This window comes from Heterodontus francisci, chromosome 20 (assembly GCF_036365525.1).
Source record: "Heterodontus francisci isolate sHetFra1 chromosome 20, sHetFra1.hap1, whole genome shotgun sequence".
Taxonomy (NCBI): Eukaryota; Metazoa; Chordata; class Chondrichthyes; order Heterodontiformes; family Heterodontidae; genus Heterodontus; species Heterodontus francisci.
In genome coordinates this window covers 22,185,123-22,199,540 of record NC_090390.1, presented here as the reverse complement: position 1 = coordinate 22,199,540, position 14,418 = coordinate 22,185,123, and the positions used below count along the sequence as shown (strand labels likewise).

The following is a 14,418-nucleotide window of genomic DNA, read 5'->3' as shown; positions in this document are numbered from 1 at the left end:
TTCCACAGATGCTGCCAGACCTGCTGAGTGGTTCCAGCATTTCTTGTTTTTATTTCAGATTTCCAGCATCCGCAGTATTTTGCTTTTATAGACCTGATGGTGAGTGGTTAAAACAGTTCTCTGCCATATCTGTTTAAGGCTGCATCCCTTGGACTTAAGGGTGTGGAGATGAAGGCTGTATCAGGGAATGACTGGAGTGAAAGTAATCGTTGTAATGAGGACTAGGGCATTGAAGGTGGAGGTGAGGGTATGGTTCAACAGATCAGTCGCTGCACAAATGTCAAGGTGAATTGAAGGCCAAAGGTTAGACAGATCAGATTTTGAAAGTTGTAAGTGAGTTAGAGACAGGATATGTGTGGCAAAGGTTTGGACAAGTTGGGGTTTATGCAGTCTTCAAGGTTGGGAGACCATCAAAGAGAGCATTGGAGTCGTCAGATTTGGAAGTAACAAAGCAGCGGGCGTAAGCTTTCAACTTTGAAGGGGGCTGAATAACGGAGGGGAGACGTTGGAGGATAATGACGAATTATACATTCTTAAACCAAAATGAGTGATAGCACTGCTCATGAATGGCACAGATTTGAGGAGAAAGTAACTTGCCATTTGGAGTATGGTTTAAAATTGTAACCCATTTTAATCTATCTCACTGTTTATAAGCTGTAACTGATGTGTCACCACTTTTTGAGGATAAATTTGACCCCTGATGGTGAGAGCACAGAGATGGATCAGTCCATCCCACCGAATGCAGTAAACATTGGAGGCGGGCAATGTACTGACAGACCTTATGGCCAATCCCAGGGCAAATTGCAAGGCCTGACGTTGGAGCTGTCCATCTTGGCCAATGAGAGGCGGGGAAGGAGACGTCACAGGATGAGGGTCAGAGTGACGGATTGAGGCCCCTGAGTGTGTTTGTCTGGGAGAGAAGCCGGGCTTGGCCGACTGGCGGAGCGGGGCAGAGCAGCGCACCGCTTCCGGCATCGAGTTGCGGGGGGGGGGAACGATGGTGTCATGGATCATCTCGAGGACTGTGGTGTAAGTGGAGCGGCGGGACCGTGCCGGGGGACTGCGGCCCAGTCACAGGCCTGAGGCGGAGAGGGGAGTGTTGGGGCTGTTCAGCCGCCATGGTGCGGCTCTGTGGCCTCGGTGAGTGACAGACGGGCAGCCGCTTGTAGCTCCGCGGAGACCGAAGGTCCTGTGCTTAATGAGCTGCCGGCAGGCCGGGTGAATAGCGATCCTGCTGCAAGCTGCGCTGCCTTTTTCGCCGCTAAACTGACCCGTTCTGTTGGGCAACTTACAACCAAAACCTGGTTGTTAAATCTGTTCAGTAACGCTCTGGGTTAATGTGAACATCGTTACTTTTATATGTAAGTGTAGATGCTGGGATCTGAGGGCGAAGTGAATTACTGTACTTGCAAGGAGCAACATTCTAACCGACCAAAATAACAAATGCAACATACAAGATTCAAAATAGCTTGTATGGGTAGGATACTAATTAATTGTGGGATGTGACTCTGTTTTAGCCTTAAAAAACAAAAAAAAATTCTAACTTGACTTTTGTCTTCAGGAAGTAATTGGACTCGATGGAGTTTGAAAATAAGCAAGTTTTTTTGTTCTTTCATGGAATGCGGGCGTTGTTGGTAAAGTCAACATTTGTTGCCCATCCTTAATTGCTCTTGACAACTTGGCTTGTTAGTCAGGTCTGGAGAACATGAAGGCCAGGTAATCCAGATTTTATTAATTGAATTTAAAATTCATCATCTGCCATGGTAGGATTCGAACCCAGGTCCCCAGAGTATCTGCTTAGGCATCTGGATCATTAGTCCAGTCCCATTTCAACTTAAGCCACTGCCTCCCTTAATTTCAAGTCGATTTTGAATATCACAAGGCCTTGATTTATTTACTGAATTTAGCAGTTGAGACTCCAATTTAGTTGTGGCGTTTTTTATCAACAAAACTGCATGCCTTTTTCGGGTTGTGTTTGATACACTTGTTGACATAACTTTAGCAGTGTGGTCTGGGACTACTTTCACTTATGGCCGCAACTGTAGTAACGCTCCTGAGGTGCTATTTTTTCATATTTGTACACCTTGAGACAGCACTTGCACATCCTCGCAGCAGTGCATAGTACTCTGCTAATCTACTAGACATTTCTAATACCACCTCAACTACATTGCCTTGTTCTTTCCATAATAGCCATTGTTTTTATTGAGGAATTTCATTGTTGGATTGTGTATATTAACTTTGTTTAACCGACGTTAAAATTGCATTTATGAAGCTGCTTTAATGTCGAAAATGTCCCCAAGTGCTTCAGAGGCATAAGAAAGGGCACAGAGCCAAAGATTTGAGATAATTGGGAATGGTGATGAAAAGTGTCCGCTAATTGAGTTATGAGGGTCTTAAAGGCTTTGGGATGGAATTCCAGAGCATGGGACCCAGGTGGTTGTTGATACAGATGTCAATGGTGGATGAAGGAAGGTGGGAGCCAGATGAATGGAGAATTCCATGGGAGGATGGGGTGAGGGATTTAAACCTGAAGATGAGCATTTACTTAAGGAGGGATATAGAACAAAGAAAATTACAGCACAGGAACAGGCCCTTCGGCCCTCCAAGCCTGCGCCGATCCAGATCCTCTACCTAAACATGTCGCCTATTTTCTAAGGGTCTGTATCTCTTTGCTTCCTGCCCATTCATGTTTCTGTCTAGATACATCTTAAAAGACGCTATCGTGTTCGCATCTACCACCTCCGCTGGCAACGCGTTCCAGGCACCCACCACCCTCTGCGTAAAGAACTTTCCACGCATATCCCCCCTAAACTTTTCTCCTCTCACTTTGAACTCGTGACCCCTAGTATTTGAATCCCCCACTCTGGGGGAAAAAGCTTCTTGCTATCCACTCTGTCTATACCTCTCATTATTTTGTACACCTCAATCAGCTCCCCCCTCAACCTCCGTCTTTCTAATGAAAATAATCCTAATCTACTCAACCTCTCTTCATAGCTAGCACCCTCCATACCAGGCAACATCCTGGTGAACCTCCTCTGCACCCTCTCCAAAGCATCCACATCCTTTTGGTAATGTGGCGACCAGAACTGCACGCAGTATTCCAAATGTGGCCGAACCAAAGTCCTATACAACTGTAACATGACCTGCCAACTCTTGTACTCAATACCCCGTCCGATGAAGGATATACTTGCATTCGAAGCAGTTCAGAGAAGTTTCACTTGGCTGATTCCTGGGATGAAGGGGGTTTTATGTGGAAAGGATGAGCAGCTGGGGCCTGTACTCGGAGTTTAGAAGATCTTATTGAAACATATAGGAGTCTGGGGCTTGACAGGTTACATGCTGCGAGGATGTTTCCCACGTGTGGGAATTTAGAATTAGCAGGTACCGTTTCAAAATTAGGGTCTCCCATTTAAGATGGAGCTGAGGAGAAATTTCTTCTGATTCAGTAAGGTGCCACACAAAAGGTTAATTGGCAAGATAAGGGCTCATGGAGTTGGGAGTAATATAGATGGTTAACCGACAGGAAGCAACGGGTGAGCATAAATGGGGCAATTTCAAGTTGACAGGCAGTCAATAGTGGAGTGCTGCAAGGATCAGTGCTGGGACCTCAGCTGTTTACAATCTATATTAATGACCTAGATGAAGAGAGAGTATTTTATCTACGTTTTCTGATGCTACAAAGGTTGGTGGAAAGGTAAGATGTGAGGAGTGCATAGTGGCTGCAAAGAGGTATAGACAGGTTAAGTGAATGGACAACAAGATGGCAGATGGAGTATATTGTAGGGAAGTGTGAAGTTATTCACTTTAGTCGTAATAGAAAAGCAGAATATTTTTTAAAAGGTGTGAAACTGGTAAGTGTCGATGTTCGAAGAAACTTGGGTGTGCTTGTACAAGGAATGCAGAAAGTAATTCGGAAAGCAAATGGCATGCTAGTCTTTATTGCAAGGGGATTGGAGTACAGGAATAATTAAGTATTTCTACAGTTATACCACATCTGGAATACTGTGTGCAGTTTTGGTCTCCACGTTTAAGAAAGGATATACTTGTGTTGGAGACAGTTCACTAGATTGATGGCTATTACTGCAACGAGATAGCACATCAGGAGCGTTACTGCAGTTGTTGCCACGAGTAGAAGTAGTCCTAGACTACACAGCTAACGTTATGTCAACAAGTTTATCCAACACTTGATGGGTTCTCTAGATTGGTCCCTGGGATGAGGGGTTGTCCTATGATGAGAGACTGAGTAAATTGGGCCTATATTCTCTGGAGTTTAGGAGAATGAGAGGTGATCTCATTGAAACATATAAAATTCTAAAGGGGCTGGATAGGTAGACACTGAGAGATTTGTTCTGCTGGTTGGGCATCTAAAACACTGACACAGTCTCAGGATAAGAGGCCGATCATTTAGGACTGATGAGAAGTTAATTCACTGAAAGGGTTGTGACTCTTTTGGAATTCTCGACCCAGAGGGTTGTGGATGCTCCATTGTTGAATATATTTAAGGCTGGGATAGACAGATTTTTGGTCTCAGGGTATCTAGGGATATGACGAGCGGGCAGGAAAGGGGAGTTGAATCCAAAGATCAACCATGATTGTTTTGCATGGTGGAGCAGGCTTAATGGGATATATGGTCTTCTCCTGCTCCTCTTTCTTTTTTTCTTGTGTCAGAATGTCGTTAATCTTTGGAATTCTTTCCCCCAGAGAGCAGTGGAGGCTGGGTCATTGAATATATTCAAGGCTGAGTTACAGATTTTTGATCTACAAGGGTTATGGCGAGCAGGCAGGAAAGTGGAGTTAAGGCCACAGTCAGATCAGCCATGATCTTATTGAATGGCAGAGCAGACTCGAGGGACCGAATGGCTGCCTACTGCTCCTATTTCTTATGCTGGGGACAGGCTATCAATGAACATCGGTGAGTACAGGGGTGACGGGTGAGCTGGACTTGATTTGAGACAGGATGCAATTCTCAGAGTTTTAGGTGAAGGATGTGAGGCCAGACAGGAGAGCATTGAAATATGAACCTGGAGGTGACAAAGGTGTAGATGAGGTTTTCGGCAGGAGATGGGCTCCTGTAGTGTTACAGGTTTTCGGCAGGAGATGGGCTCCTGTAGTGTTACAGGTTTTCGGCAGGAGATGGGCTCCTGTAGTGTTACAGGTTTTCGGCAGGAGATGGGCTCCTGTAGTGTTACAGGTTTTCGGCAGGAGATGGGCTCCTGTAGTGTTACAGGTTTTCGGCAGGAGATGGGCTCCTGTAGTGTTACAGGTTTTCGGCAGGAGATGGGCTCCTGTAGTGTTACAGGTTTTCGGCAGGAGATGGGCTCCTGTAGTGTTACAGGTTTTCGGCAGGAGATGGGCTCCTGTAGTGTTACAGGTTTTCGGCAGGAGATGGGCTCCTGTAGTGTTACAGGTTTTCGGCAGGAGATGGGCTCCTGTAGTGTTACAGGTTTTCGGCAGGAGATGGGCTCCTGTAGTGTTACAGGTTTTCGGCAGGAGATGGGCTCCTGTAGTGTTACAGGTTTTCGGCAGGAGATGGGCTCCTGTAGTGTTACAGGTTTTCGGCAGGAGATGGGCTCCTGTAGTGTTACAGGTTTTCGGCAGGAGATGGGCTCCTGTAGTGTTACAGGTTTTCGGCAGGAGATGGGCTCCTGTAGTGTTACAGGTTTTCGGCAGGAGATGGGCTCCTGTAGTGTTACAGGTTTTCGGCAGGAGATGGGCTCCTGTAGTGTTACAGGTTTTCGGCAGGAGATGGGCTCCTGTAGTGTTACAGGTTTTCGGCAGGAGATGGGCTCCTGTAGTGTTACAGGTTTTCGGCAGGAGATGGGCTCCTGTAGTGTTACAGGTTTTCGGCAGGAGATGGGCTCCTGTAGTGTTACAGGTTTTCGGCAGGAGATGGGCTCCTGTAGTGTTACAGGTTTTCGGCAGGAGATGGGCTCCTGTAGTGTTACAGGTTTTCGGCAGGAGATGGGCTCCTGTAGTGTTACAGGTTTTCGGCAGGAGATGGGCTCCTGTAGTGTTACAGGTTTTCGGCAGGAGATGGGCTCCTGTAGTGTTACAGGTTTTCGGCAGGAGATGGGCTCCTGTAGTGTTACAGGTTTTCGGCAGGAGATGGGCTCCTGTAGTGTTACAGGTTTTCGGCAGGAGATGGGCTCCTGTAGTGTTACAGGTTTTCGGCAGGAGATGGGCTCCTGTAGTGTTACAGGTTTTCGGCAGGAGATGGGCTCCTGTAGTGTTACAGGTTTTCGGCAGGAGATGGGCTCCTGTAGTGTTGGAGGGAAGCAATGTTGTGAAGGTGGCAGATGGTGGTCCCTGCATTTGAATTGGAAAGGATATTGAGTTAAAATTTCAGTTTGAAGTCAGATAGGCCATGTCGAGGGATGTATTCATTGGCAAGGGTACTGAGTTCTTGGGGACTGTGGCGCAGTGGGTAGCACTGCAGCCTCACAGCTCCAGCGACCCAGGTTCAATTCTGGGTACTGCCTATGCGGAGTTTGCAAGTTCTCCCTGTGACCGCGTGGGTTTTCGCCGGGTGCTCTGGTTTCCTCCCGCAACCAAAGACGTGCAGGTTGATAGGTAAATTGGCCATTATAAATTGCCCCTAGTATAGGTTGGTGGTAGGGGAATTGAGGGAAGGTGGGGATGTGGTAGGAATATGGGATTAATATAGGATTAGGAGAAATGGGTGGTTGATAGTCGGCACGGGCTTGGTGGGCCGAAGGGCCTGTTTCAGTGCTGTATCTCTAAATAAATAAATAAGACTGCTTTGATCTTCCTTATGTTTAACTGGAGTGTCAGTTTGCATGTGCTTTAATAGAAAGGTGAAAGCAAGTGGAATTTGCTCAAAAGGTAATTAAATAGTTGTGTATGACAAATATAATTTTCTCAAATTAAGGTAATTAGCAAAAGAACCTGAGGCAAGGTGAAAATGCACTGCCTGAAATTGTGGTGGAAGAATATTTTAATAACTTTCAAAAGCAAATTAGATAAATACTTGAAGGAGTAAAGTTTGCAGGGCTTTGGGGAAAGGGCAGAGGAGTGGGGCCAATTGGATAGCCCTCTCAGAGCTCGCGCAGGTAAGATAGGCCAAATGGCTGCCTTCTGTGCTGTATCATTCTCAGAAATTAGTGTAATTACTATACCGAACTGTAACAATATGCAATTTTTTTGTCAATTTCTTGTTCACACAAATTTCTCTCGCTAAGCGTGTGTACTGTGGTACCTCATCCTTCATGTGTGCCTAGACAGTGAGAGTCAGTTGGCTGTTGGACCAAGAAATACAACACAGCTGAGCCCAATTCTGCCCTTGCCCAGCATTCACACACGGATTCTTTCTAGCAGTCTTGGAATTGTGCAAATGGAAGCAATGGAATAGAATAACAGAATTTTACTGCACAGAAGGTAGTTATTTGGCTCATCACACATATGCCAACTCTCTGAATGCCCTCTGCCCACTCCCTTATCCTTCTAAAATACTTTTTCCAAATATTTATCCACTTACCTATTGACATTTATTGTGGATTCTACCTCCACCATTGCCTGTAGTGGACTATTGCATCTTCAAATAACACTCTTCATACAAAATGGTAAGGAATTCTCCAAATCCCTTCATTGGTCAGGATTTCACAGCCAGCAGTGAAGTGACAGCACTGGTCACTGACTTCAAAAAAGGTACCCACAAAGTTTGATTTCTGGTGTGGATTTTGCTTTTCCTGCCGAGGTCACCAGACAACAGTGATGCCATCAAGCAGGATAAGTAGTCCATCACATTGAAGTATTCTCAAGCAGCAAACTAGCAAGTAAAATGCACTGATTATCCATCACTTTTAATTATGTTTGAGAGCAAAATAAATGCTTGGAATATATACATGGAATTAAGATAGAAGCTGAAATAGCAAATTTTTTTTTAAAGTGATTATTATATTGGAGAAATTCAACAAATATAAAATTAGTTCTCAGTGCCAGAGAGATTTTTCAGCAGTAATATGAGCTTAGTACACGATTTAAAAACCCAGTAATACCATTCGAGGTGTTTAACTTTTTCCAAGGACTTTTACGTCAAGGCTAATAGCGTAGTTCACATCAGTTCAGTGATTTCTACTTGATTGCAGTCTTGGGATGGGTGGCTTCAACAGAGCACTGCATGGGGAAGTGTAGAATCGCTGACAGCAGCTTCTGGATTTCCATGTTTAACAGTGCATGTGCAGATTCCAGAAATTTCAGACAAGTGATGAGGGTAAGCACTGACTCTTGTGCCATTGTTACTAAAGCAAAATCTAGTCATTCATTTGGTAGTGAAAAGGGGGCCATTTGGCCTTGTGGGTGTGTGCTGATGTAAGGAGTCAGGGGTTGATAATCAGCTGCTGACCTACAGTGAAATATTGCACCGTAATTAGCCTATTATTGACTTCAACGTGCAATTTGGCCTTGTGGTCTTAAAGGTACAGCAGAATATTATGTCATGTTACCTGGCATAATGTTCCTGAATTTAGAGAACAGCATATTCTCTACTCTAATAGGGGATTTGTTTGTTTGAATCTAATTTTCAATGTATTGAATCTATGGCAAGGGTGGAGTGGCAGGGGGTAGAGGTGGTGAGGGGAGAACAAGGAACAGGTGAAGGAGCAAAAAGTAAACCTCCAGAACTCGTAAAGCAACAGAAGATTAGTTCATCTTGCTCCTAAGAAATCATCCAGAGCTGTGGTGTCCATATTTTTGACTCCAGTTATATCTGAGTCATTCAGACTCTCAACCTTTTCTATTACAACTCCCTATATCCACATTTCTAATGGAAACTGCCAATGTGATCTTGTCTCACATGCTGTAATTACACTTGCTTGTAAATGGAGGTACTGATCTGTAATTACAGTGTGACTACTTTATGTAAGCTGTTTCTATTATAAATGTGGATGTAGCAATTTACAGTGGAATTACAAAAAAAGGACAAAGTGTAACTTGAAAATGGGGATTGAATTACTTGTAGACAGTCTGATCAAATTATCACCTGTTCCCTAACCCTGCTTCACCTGAAGACTGCACAAGGTCTTAATTTCCCATATGGAACCCACCACCTTCTCGAGGGCAATTAGGGATTGGCAATAAATGCTGGCCTAGCCAGCGACACCCGCATCCCAGGAACGAATATATTTAAAAAAAAAAAAAATCCCTATGGCACACTGACTAGTCTCATTAGTTTGTGAAATACACATCCTGTTTGTCTTCTCTAACAGGGTGTCCCTGCATTTTGCCACTGCGGTGTTTATAGAATTCTGTGGCTGTACAGTAAATATAGCGAATTATTTTTTCATCTCTGCTCACAACTACGCTTCCCAAGAGAAGGCATTCATTTATTTACTCTGAAAAATAATCCTGTATACTTCGCTGTCAGCTATTAGTGGGTCAATAGAAATCGTTCTGTTGCAGTGTAATGGGAAGATATTGACTGGAGAAAATCCTGAGCTAATCCTGTGATCTGAAGCCTGTATTCACTTGTGGGTTTGTAATTCTCTGGTTTCTGTTTCTAATGAGGAATAACAAAAAAAAAAGCTATAAATTTGATTCCAGTCTTGTGGTGGTGCATGTAATCCATGTAAGCAGAACTTTCAAGAGATTCTCGTGTGCTGTTGGTTGCTTGGCTTGATCCAGTTCAGAGTTTAGTTCTGTTGCTTTTCTGAAACTTGTCATCTCCCTCTCTCTTCCCCTTCCCCTGGCATGACTGCATCGACTTTGTTTTCCTGCTGTGCTTAGATCAGGGTTCTGTTGTTATCACTCTACCTTTGCTGATGAAATGACTTTGCTTCCTGGCGCTCATGTTGGGTTATGCTGTGTCAGCACTTTGCAGCCAACTGTGGCTGCAGCAGCTTGCTCCTCTCTGGCTGCAGCTGTTGTCTGTGCTGATAAAGCAGCTCTCAGTGCTCTGACTACTCCAGTATGGACCTCTGAACTGTTTTTCCTTTCTTGCCAGAGTGCTACCAAACCCCTAATTTTCCTCGTTCCCCCCCAGTCCCCATGCTGGCAAATCCAGACCCTTGTCAATGCTTCCATATCCCAACCGGATTTGCTTCCAGTGCCAATGTGTCCAAGTGCTCCAAAAGATCAGTACCCTTTCCCCATGTTCACAAAACTCCATTTGCAGATGACTGACAGACTGCCCCCTCCCAATATTGGGGCCTAAATTTTACCTAACTCCTCCTGTCCACCCATCCAGAGCAGTCCCAGACCCCTTCTTTCTTTGATCATCATTCCTGTGAATGCTTGTAGGCATCAATCTGCCCAGCTTTGGCCCCCCACACGTGCCAATTCTGGGTCCTATGATCCTGCGCTGCCACCCAGCCTATGTCTCTATCCTGACACTTTCTCACTTGGCTTGGAGTCCAGCATCTGCTAAGTAGCCTATCCCCGACTGATCCCAGTACTCTTTAGTTGTGTATGCTTGTGTTTTAAAAATAGCAAGAGATGGAAATTGAGTACATTGGTGAAGTAATGTACATGTGTGCCACACTACTTTAGCGAGGAAACATGAAATAGGAAAGAGTTGCTTAGACAATAAGTGGGAGAAAATGGTTTGCGCGCCTCAATGTGAGAAATGTTTTACCTATATGGAAGACTCTACGTGAAGTCGCCAAGAAAGAGTGACAATGACAGCTGCAAGATGGTTATCTTATCTCCAGGAACACCTTATATTGAAGATTAACGTTTTATATATCGTGTGTTGCATGGTATAGTTCCCTTCCTTATTTTCTGACTCAGTGTTAGCAATGCCACAGGAAATTTTTTTCATTCATTGGATGTGGGCATCACTGGCCAGGCCAGCATTTATTGCCCATCCCTAATTGCCCTAACTGAGTGGCTTGCTAGGCCATTTCAGAGGGCATGTAAGAGTCAACCACATTGCTGTGGCTCTGAGTCACATGTAGGCCAGACCAGGTAAGGGCAGCAGCTTTCCTTCCCTAAAGGACATTAGTGAACCAGATGGGTTTTTACAGCAATCGACAGTGGTTTCATGGCCATCATTAAACGAGCTTTTTAATTCCAGATTTATTAATTGAATTCAAATTCCACCTTCTGCTGTGGTGGGATTTGAACCCATGTCCCCAGAGCAATACCCTGGGTCTCTGGGTTACTAGTCCAGTGACAATACCACTGCGCCACTGCCTCCCCTTACTTCATATAGTGTATATTTTGAAATAGACAGGTGCGTACTCAGCTCAAGCTTCCAGTTGAGTGCCACCTTCTTGCAGTCTCAGTGACCGAGTAACTGTGCAACTGTTAGAGTTGTCATTTTTTAACAGTTGGTTGCCATTTATCAGGACTTGACATGTTTGTTTTGGACTAGTACAGGTGAAGGGAAGCTACATGGAGCAGGATTTAATTGGGTTTCTGATTATACAGTAATGGCTGGTTGTTGATGGTAACTAGGAATGATGGATCAAAGGCAGTGACATCGCAGAAGTTTCAATTTAGAAATTCTGCTGTCACAATTGGAATATTGAATTGGGAGTGGAGGGTGTAAGGGAGATAAACTGGTAATTTATAAAACTCTTCAGGTTTAGATGACCATTTAGACAATTCAAGAATTTGGAAGTTTTTACTGGAGCCATCTGGACCTGATTGGATTTTCTTCAGTTTCCAATCAAATTGGCTTTTATAAGTAATGGTGTGTTTTGGCTGAGGTCCAAAGAAGAGGGTTGCTTGAATTCTGAAGTGATTGGGAAGCTATAACTATTAAGGCTGCAGTATATAGTGGGTTGAATAGTGAAAATCTGCCCCACAAGACAGCTATGGTGCAAGGAAGTTCCAGTTGAATTGTTACAGCCCTGGAAACTGGTATCTGAAAAGTCAGTGAGAGTTTGAAATTAGAGCTGTGGAAGCTGAAAGTATTCAGAGCTTCCAGGGAAACATAACAGGTGGAACATAAAATAAGGCAGGTTGCGTTACAATAAGCTGATCTCTCAATAGAGACTGAACATTTAAAAGTTAGTGCTTCCATTAACCGACTTTGAAATATTCCTGTGTACTATTTTATCAACAGTTGCAACGTAAGGAAGAATATTGTCTGATTTTAAACTGACACCAATTAATTAACTAGCTAGAAAAAGCTATTCGGCTTAATGCTTTTCCTGAAAAAAAAATGTACATCTTCCTTAATTAACCTCCAAGATATGGATGGAACAATAAAGAGCTTTCAGATTATCAAATCCACTCCATAAAAAGTGTAGTAATCTTGCCAAACAGAATCGACAGGTGTTCACCCCAAAAGTAAAACTGGATGGTAGAACTCTCTCCCATCCACTGGTTTTGTACATCTGCTCTTCATTGATGACCACCTCAACTCAGTAATTTATCATCAGTACAAAGTTGATTTTTGTCTAGTTTGGTACTGAAACATAAATGCTCCTTTTTATTAAAACTTAGCTTCTTTAAAAAATCCTCATTATTTGAGTGGTGACTTTGTAAAATTGGATTAATGCAGCTGAAAATGGATTTATCACCATTAAGCATTTTAAATCAGTGTCAGTCCACCTCCTGTGTGTAACCATATTTTATATTACTGAATGACATTTAAAAATATGCAAATCTATTTTCTAATTGCACCACAAGCTAATCGTCATTTCTTTTCGTAAATTGGAAAAAAAATTCAAAAGATTTCATAACATACCTATTAGTGTCCTTGCACCCAAACAATCAAGCTTAATTTTTTCGAGCCTCCCAAAAGGCCTGCAAATGAATCCAATTACTGGAAACTCCTAATGGTGATTAATTTACCCAGGGGGCGGAGCTGACTTCTACTGTGATCTTTTAAACTAGTGCCAAAGATTGCGGAAACTTGAGTTGCCCTGAACACCGATTGCTTTTAAAATTCCACATTCTATTGTGCCATTTACACTGATAATCTGGAATTGCGCTGCACAAGTCAGCACAATTGAATGGGACCTCCAGCCATGGCATTAAGATGTACAACCAGATTTCATTTTTTTGTGACTGGTCTTTGGAAAGAAATCAGAACATCTGCTTTGTAGTTTTTATGCTTACTTGGCCTTGTCTGTCTTTTGGATGGATGCTTAAAAGAAACTTCTGCTTTCTGCTACTCCAGTGTAAAAACCAAAAGCTAGAACTTTGAGGACTTTTGTGAATGCCAACCTGCATCCTCCCATTTGATGTCACATAAATTTATTGTGTTTGAGTAGTGAAATGAAAACATGGCATGGAGTTGTTTCTTGCGAGTTGGTTTGCTATGACCTTTGTGATCATGTAGGAGAAAAGGGGGTCTTTTCATCTTAAATAAGAACAGCAAGTGTTGGAAATGCTCAGCAGGTCTGGCAGCATCTTTAGAGCGAGAAACAGAGTTAATGTTTCATGTCGACCTTTCATCAGAACTGGTTCGACTTGAAACATTCAATTTGTGTCTCCACAGATGCTGCTGGACCTTCTGAGCATTTCCAGCATTTTGTGTATTGATTTCAGATTTCCACTATCTACAGTATTTTGCCTTGATATCTTGGTCATGTCTGATCCTATCTCATTGGAACTGGGAGCACTCAACCGCCCCCACTCTGATGGAAACATTATGGTGGTTGTGACTCATTTCATTATTCCCAAATGGTCAATTTCTTACTCATGCAGAAGTGTACCTCAAACTGTAATGAGGTTATTTAGTTCACTCGCAGCAACATAACTAGCACTTTGAAGGTTAATTTTTATCAGCAAACTGTTATTTTGGGTGGACCATATATTGTAAGATTGCTGTGCACTGATGTATAATGTATTGCTTTGATTACTTGGGAGAGCATATTTACTGGAGATTAAATCCAATGTACAAATTGGAGCTGTATATGTGAGATTACAGCAGTAAAGTTCCTCATTAAAATCAGAAAATCTTAAGTTTTCTTTGAGGTGTTGGATCCAGCTTGCTGTTTACTATTTTATCTGTTTGGATTTTAGCCACTTTTGTTTTAAGCAAAGCAGTATCTGTTTGCTGTCTCAGCTTAATCAGAACAGCAAGGAGTGGGGAGGGGAAGATGAGGAAATTTTGTGTTTCCGTTCCTTCCCTGTCAATGAAAGGGTTTTGTTCAGAGGGATTTGTGTTCAGATGTGTCTTTCCACACTGAATCTAAATCAGCCTTGTTTCAAAATAATTTATCAGGGTGATCATGTTATCCCTTAATTGAGATCCACAATTTTTTGTTGCTGGTTGACTTGAAATACTTGTCTGTACCTTGCATGTTCTAACCAGGAGCTTTGCACTTAAGTTGAGTTCATGGTTTTTAACCAAGCAGAATGATCTTCCCTATACTTGTGGATTGCTCTAATCCTGTGAAAAATTATTTAACACTACCACTGGCTGCACCTTGACAACCAGGTTTAAACATTGCTACTTTTGTGGCAACTGAAATAAATAAGCAAAATTTCAGTTTTGCGTAATAT

At 43.1% G+C, this 14,418-nt stretch overlaps 1 protein-coding gene across 1 annotated transcript in view; it reads left to right on the top strand.

The window, feature by feature from the left end:
- Positions 1 to 859: 859 nt before the first annotated feature.
- Positions 860 to 14,418, top strand: part of reep3b (receptor accessory protein 3b) — a 75,492-nt gene continuing 61,933 nt past the window's right edge. The window contains exon 1 of the mRNA XM_068052427.1: positions 860 to 1,029. Within this exon, the coding sequence (XP_067908528.1) occupies positions 998 to 1,029 (32 nt within the window). The 5' untranslated portion in view covers positions 860 to 997. The remainder of the gene's footprint in view (positions 1,030 to 14,418) is intronic.